The 7,575-nt window shown below is 32.0% G+C and overlaps 1 protein-coding gene across 1 annotated transcript in view; it reads left to right on the top strand.

Moving 5' to 3' along the window:
• Sema1a (semaphorin 1a) overlaps positions 1 to 7,575 on the top strand; it is a 223,821-nt gene that overhangs the window by 205,560 nt on the left and 10,686 nt on the right. The window contains exons 4-9 of the mRNA XM_015320690.2: positions 268 to 677; positions 4,872 to 4,960; positions 5,937 to 6,078; positions 6,205 to 6,553; positions 6,650 to 7,257; positions 7,334 to 7,544. Of these exons, the coding sequence (XP_015176176.1) occupies positions 268 to 677; positions 4,872 to 4,960; positions 5,937 to 6,078; positions 6,205 to 6,553; positions 6,650 to 7,257; positions 7,334 to 7,544 (1,809 nt within the window). The remainder of the gene's footprint in view (positions 1 to 267; positions 678 to 4,871; positions 4,961 to 5,936; positions 6,079 to 6,204; positions 6,554 to 6,649; positions 7,258 to 7,333; positions 7,545 to 7,575) is intronic.

The following is a 7,575-nucleotide window of genomic DNA, read 5'->3' on the forward strand; positions in this document are numbered from 1 at the left end:
AATAAAATATTGATGCATTATTTAAAAAAATGCAGTATAGAACAAATCACATAAGTTATATTTATAATAATTAATAATTACATGTAATGATTGATTTGTTAAAGCAAAATTAAATGGCCTGAATAATAAGTCAGGGTTACGTAAGGGTTAGCACAGAACGTGTTAATGTGTTTAAATACCTATCTCAAATAAATTCTAATCTACTATTATATAAGTTGTATAAGTAAAATAAATAAAATTGTATTTCATTCTTTTTGTTTTTGACAGAAATTTGGTGCATAACCTGAGCTTGACCGATTTGACGGAACAACAAAGGCTTACGTGGTATTCGACAGAAAAGGATGTAAAAATGTGCGTGGTTAAAGGTACCCCAGAGGAAAACTGCCAGAATTATATAAGAATCCTCGTGAAGACTAGCACTAACACCCTTTTGGTGTGTGCAACTAACGCCTTCAAACCGATGTGCCGCGATTACCTGGTACACGCAGGTAATTACACGATGATCAAGGAAAAAGCAGCACAGGCCATGTGTCCTTACGATCCACAACACAATAGTACATACGTTTACGTCGATGGTGAACTTTACACCGGAACTGTGGCTGATTTTGCTGGAATGGATCCTATTATCTACAGAGAACCTTTACAAACTGAACAATACGATTCGATGAGTCTCAATTGTGAGTATCCGTTTTACAATTAATTGTCAATTGATATATTTGATTTGTTCTTTTATAATGTTAATAAAATAGGATGTGAAATGTCTGGTAAAAAAGTTCGTTATGGGTCTAATATTTTATACAAAATTAAATAATTCATTATTTTTATTAATATTAGTTTGTTTGAAAATTTTATATATTATTTGGTAAGTCGTAAAGATATAACTCGTTATTAGATATTAATATAAATAAAAATAATATTATTTTTATCATATAACAAAATATATATTTTATATATTGTATATGTGTTTTTTTTTTCATTGATACAATTTAATGTTAACAATATTAGTGTCATTTTCGTCGTTATTAAGAAAAAAAAAAAAAGAAGAAAAAGTACGCATTGCACAAATAATATTAAAATACGAGTAGTAGTAGTAGTAGTAGTAGTAGGTGGTATATGAAAAAATTTCATAAGCAAATAAAAAGGAAAAAAAGTATCCAATGTTACTAGTAGCAAGCTTTTTTATTTTTATCATACATATTCGATATAGTCGAGTTAAAAGAAAATATTCTATTTCCTTTTGAACATATTTTATTCGAATAAGAGATGAAGCCAAAGAGTTTAACCAACCTCTACGTAAGTTCAACGTAGTAGTAGTAGTAGTTGTTGTTGTAGTAGTTCCTTTCGTTCGTTCGTTCGCTCGTTCGTTCATTCGTTCGTTTGAAATTCCAAAAGAATCTTTCTATCTTTTGATTTTTTTTCTTCATTTCTCTTTCTTATAAATTCACGGATACTTAAGTATGAAAAGGGATTACTTAACGGGTCAAGTTCCTTCACCGTCTCGAGAAAAGGATAAATTCGATTTTGAATAATCCTTCGAACGAAATCCAAACGAAAGAAAAAACGATGAAAAATAAATTAGTATATAACTCAGATTAATCAAAATTATTAAAAAAAAAGAAAAAAATCTTTTACGATCGGCACTAGTAAAATTCTAGTAACTTTATAATTAATCATGCGTTTAACACGTTGAATGCCACGTCAGTCATTTTGACTGGTTAGTCTTTGACTTAATTTGATATCAAGAATATTTTGATACTTATTGTTATTATATAGTTTTAAAGATCTCAGAATATGGAATTCCTTTTGCAAAATAATAATAAGTTAATAAATATCAAAATATTCTACTTTTACATCTTATTTAAAGACTAGTTATTTTAACTGGTTGGTTTTTGACTTGATTTGATATCAAGAATATTTTGATACCAAATATTCTACATTATTACACTTATTATTATAATTGTTATTATATAGTTTTTAAGATCTCAGAATATGGAATTCCTTTTGCAAAATAATAATAAGTTAATAAATATAAAAATATTTTACTTCTACATCTTTTTTAAAGACCAATATCATTGTGACTAGTTTTGGTAGAGATTCCAATTCTCAACTATAGTTAGTTCTAGTGTTAAAGAAAATTTAGAAATAGATAAAAAAAAATGGGAATATCTCTTTTAACCTTTTCACGTTTCAATTTTTCATAGCAAAAGAAAAAAAGAATGTAATCTAAAAAAAGATAAGAAAAGAAATGGAAAAGTAAATTAGTAAGGAATAAAAACATCTTGGAACCAAATTTAATTTGCCATTTAAAAATTGCCAGAGTTCGAACCATCGTAAAAAATTTTCTACCAATTTTTTCGTTCATAATTTTCTTTTGTACGATCCGTGTTAAAATATGGAAAGGTTTTTTTTTTTTTAAAAAAAGGCCAGAGAACTTGGTGCAAAAGAACTTGACTCCCCCATCATGATCTTTGGGAAAAATTAAATTAGTACCGAGTATCAGTTTCGTTCAATTAAGAAAACAAAGAGAAATATATACTTAAGAAGAAATAGAAAAATAAAACAAATATAAATTATAAAAGAAAATTTTTACAAAGAGAAGATCGGATTTCTTTTCTCCTTTCACTTATCCCTTTTTTTAATTTTTTTATTTTCCTCTCTCTTTTCCTTCGTTGAACATTCAACCCTTGTAAAAAAGAATAAAAAAAAAAACAAGTAGACAAGACGATATAATGAAAAGTCTTTTTCTTCATCGTTGGCAAGGGGAATTTCTTTGTTCGTTTCTATTTTTAACAAAAAAAAAAATATTTAAAAAATCGACCGACTTTTCTTGTTCCTTTTTACAAAAAACAAAAATCCCCTTTTTCTATTCAATAAGAAAACGCGAGTTTGAATTCACTTACATCGTGTAAGTAGCTTAAACTTCTGCAACCCCTTGTTTTATTGCCATAGTTTTACCTTTTTTTTTCTATTATACAATAGTACAATAGTACATAATATTATGTAAGAAACACAAGGAATTCATATATGGGGTGGGTTTACTTGTAAACCCCATATACGAATACGTGTTAGGCAGAGATTGAACGACGAGATGAGAGATATTAATAAAAAAAAAAAAGGTACGAAGGGAATGAAAATTTCCGTTAAGACTCGTCGATGTCGTTGGTCGATCGGTTGGTTGGATGGTTGGGTGGTTGGTTGGTTGGATGGTTGGTTGGTTGGTTGGTTGGTTGGTTGGTTGGTTCGTTCGTTCGTTCGTTCGTTCGAACAGAGCGTTAAAATTGATACGTCACTTTGTTCGAGGCACTCTCTACCCCTAGCCACCCCAACCCCTTCTACACCCCCTTCCCTTTCTACCTCGTCTCCGAGAGTATTTTAATTGAACGGTGTACGAGCGCTAATCAAGTTTTCCTACCCAAGTTGGATAATATTGATTTTTGGTCGGGAGAAAATTCAATTTTCCCTTTTCTATCTTTCTCTCTCTCTCTTTTTTATTTTCTTCTTTCTTTTTCTTCTTCTTCTTCTTCTCATCTTTTGTGTCGTTTTTTTTTCTTTTTCTTGCTACATCTTTCGTTCTTGAACAATTTACAAGTCGACTTTCGATCGATCGTTTGAAACTAGAGGATTATCGGATTAAAAAAAAAAATCTACGCTTCATTTAAGTATTTTTAATTGTATGGAAAAAGAAATAAATTCAAGCGCAGACGACAAAAATTTTGTTGAAAAAAAAAAAAAAGAGAAAAGATATTTGGAATAATTTCGAGTCCATCGAACCAAATTCTAATATTCGACATTGTGCATTGTTTGGGTCTATGTATAATATTTGTGGGTATGGGTGGGTGGGTGTGTGTGTGGGGGGGGAGGGGTAACGCGCATGAAAGGAAAATGGAGAAAATTTATAGGACACTTCTCGTATACGTATCGCACGAGATTAATATTACTTTATGAATCTTAAGAAGCTTATGAAAACCCTGTCACGGTTAATAAATCGATAAAGTTTTCCTACTTTACTGACAAAAGAGAAATAGAGTTTTACCACGCTGGATTCTTGAAATAATCGCTTAAAATTAAAGACTTCTTCTTTTTCTTCTTCTTCTTCTTCTTCTTCTTCTTCTTCTTCTTCTTCTTCTTCTTCGGTATGGAAGAAGAGAGAGAGAGAGAGAGAGAGAGAGAGTCCTGTTCGGAAAGGAATTATAGAGATGATTATAACGAACTTAACAGACTGATATTTCAAACCTTTCCTTTAATTCTTTTAACGACAGAATACTTTTTACTTTTTTTTTTGTTTTTTGTTACTTTTCCTTTTAGAAAAATAAAAGTTTAATATGCTTCTCTTCGAGACTCAGGTACTTTTAACGAGTGATATAAAATATCAATACGATGACGTTCTTATTTAAGAAATATACAAAACTGCGTCGAATAAATAAATTATTCTATAAAAAAAAGAATTTATTATTAAATATGTACTCAACATTTTTTAAATAATTTTTTGTTGTATCTTCGTATAAAAAAAAAATTAAAACATTGATCTCTCATTTTAGCTCCTATTTGTAAAAAAAAAATAAATTATTTAAAAAAATGAAACTTTATTAATCCTTAGAGTGCATATATGCATGTGTTTGTTAATATTAATGTAAAATAATGTAATGTTTATACTAATGTAAAAATTAAATCATATTTAGAGAGAAAAACTTTAATTATTGAATATAATTTATTATTAATAAATTATTCTCTGTGTTCCTATAAAACATTTTAGTTAAAAGTATTCAGCATTCAAAGGGTTAAATATCCACTCAACATTTTGCTTTTTATTTTATTTTTTTTTTATAATTTGTATTAAAAAAAAATAATAAAAATTGATATTCTCATTTCAGCTCCAAATTTTGTCAACTCCATGTCACAAGGAGACTTTGTCTATTTCTTCTTCAGGGAAACTGCCGTAGAATATATAAATTGCGGCAAGGTGAGTAAAACGATCGATTAATCTTTTGATTACCATCGAGGGAACGTAATTAAAGCGGAAATAATTTATTAAGCTTATTACCGATTCGTTGGGATAATATATTCCTAAATGATAGAAGTCACGAGAATCAGGGTTTTATATATTTTCATAGTGTAGGTATATGTATTTATGAGACTACATTACTATATTTACACTTTATATTGTACTTTGTTCACTTATCTGATTTCGCGTGAACAATTTATACAAATTTCTCTCCCACTTTTTATTCTAATGATATCAATTAAATTTACAAATTCATCCCACTATTTTTTGTTTTCTTTTTCGATGTAAAATTTATCGTAGATTTTATAAAATTTGATTTATTTATTTAAAGTTGAAATCTTCCACATAGAAATAAAGTTTGTCTGTTTCTTTTTCGTAACAACTGGTACTTTAGTTGGATACTATACTTTTCTTCGACATTTCTTATCACCCATTTAAGACGATTAAGTCTCTTACGATCAGTGGCCATTCAGAATGAGCTTTTAGAGAAGAAGAAGAAGAAGAAGAAGAAGGGGCCCGTTCTTTAGCCATTCTCTAACAGCAAACGATTCAACCTCATCTCTCGTCTCAGCTACTTTTCGATCGAAGTAAAGTTCGAAAGCTGAAGGGGTCAATTGTGAATGAGTCGTCTTTAAAATCTCCTCCTGCCCTCTGGCTTATTACGAAAGCTTTTTCTCCTCGTGCTTTGGAGTTTTTACAACCTTTGACAGATTTATAAAAGTTCTAAGAAAGACGAAAAGCTTAACTGATATTATAGCCAAGTACAGTTAGTAGGAAAAATAAACGATTCTTCCCTTGATCGTTCGCTTCAATAAGAAGATAAACTTTAATATAACAGATAAATACCTATAAATACACATCCACCCACACTCTTACAGATTTTTCCTTTACTTCTTATCTCACGATATATTTTTTTTTTATTTGACCTTTCCAGGCAGTTTATTCTCGCGTTGCGAGAGTCTGTAAATACGATCGGGGTGGACCCCATCGTTTTCGTAACAGATGGACGTCTTTCCTCAAGTCTCGACTTAATTGCTCCGTCACCGGGGATTTTCCTTTTTACTTCAATGAAATACGTGAGTTTGAACTCTCTCTCTTTCTTTCTTAAAAAGTGAATTTTAATTTAATAATACATCAATGTCACGAAAAAGACAAATTGTTCGAATAAAAATATTCAAAATGTTCTACTTTGTAATTGACAGAGTCAACGACCGAACTGATATCCGGACAGTACGGAAGTTTATCAGCCCAGCTGATATACGGCACATTCACGACCCCGGTGAATAGCATAAGCGGCTCAGCCGTGTGCGCATTTTCCCTCCAGGACATCACCGATACATTCGAGGGTAATTTCAAGGAGCAAAGCGCGCTCAACTCAAACTGGCTGCCTGTACAAAGTGCCAAAGTACCCGAACCCAGACCAGGAATATGCTCCAACGATTCTCACACTTTATCGGACATTAATTTAGACTTCATCAAGACCCATTCTCTTATGGATGAATCAGTGCCGAGCTTTTTTGGACAACCGATCGTTATACGCACCAGTTTTCAGTAAGATTCTATTATTTTTTATAATTATATTTATTTGTTTGTAATTTTTAATAAAAAGAATAAAATAAAATAATGAAATTCGCGTTTAAACTTCAGTTATAGGTTCACTCAAATCGCAGTTGATCCTCAAGTGAAAACACCAGATGAAAAAACCTATGATGTCCTTTTCATCGGCACGGATAACGGAAAAGTTATCAAAGCTGTGAACGCCGAGTCAGCGGATTCTCACGAAAAAGTCAGTCCTGTTGTAATCGAAGAGATCCAAGCGTTTCCATCGACCGTGCCTGTACGTGGAATAAAAGTTGTCCGTGCTTCGCAAACCGGCGATGGTTTGGAAGATGGTCGACTGGTTGTTATAGCTGATAGCCAAGTTCAAGCACTGAGGTTGCATCGTTGCTACGGTGACAGGATATTGTCCTGCGGTGAATGTGTGGCACTTCAAGATCCATATTGTGCTTGGGACAAGGTTGAAGGCAAATGCCGAGCGGTTAGTCCACCTGATGCAAAGCGATTCTTGCAAAGCGTAGCAACCGGCATTCATGCATCCTGTCCGCCGAGCAAAGGACTAAACAAAGACGCCAGTAGCGTCGGTGCTATATCCGCCAATCAAAATAAATTCCCACAAGACTCTATGATACCCAATAAGGAAAGCCAAGGTGGAGAGATAATCAATATCATGCAAGACGAGGAGCAAGACAATTCAGGTAACTTTCGGTATAATTGATCGGACTATAATTCTTCAATACGACATTATTCAAATTAAATATGTTAACGCGACAGGTCCAGAAGTATCAGCCGCTGATTCACCCCCACCGCAATACAGCGTTGAAACTTTGGTGATTGCCGTAATGGCTGGTGCATTAGCAGCTTTGCTCTTTGGTTTTGTAGCGGGATACCTGTGCGGTCGAAAATGCAGAAAAGACGAGGACGATAATTTACCTTATCCCGATACGGAATACGAATACTTTGAACAGCGACAAAACGTCAACAGGTAAAATATAACTTGTAATCTATATTAAAAA

Source organism: Polistes dominula, unplaced genomic scaffold (genome assembly GCF_049000335.1).
Source record: "Polistes dominula isolate Pdom_NZ unplaced genomic scaffold, Pdom_raw_medaka contig_16, whole genome shotgun sequence".
NCBI classification, from domain to species: Eukaryota; Metazoa; Arthropoda; class Insecta; order Hymenoptera; family Vespidae; genus Polistes; species Polistes dominula.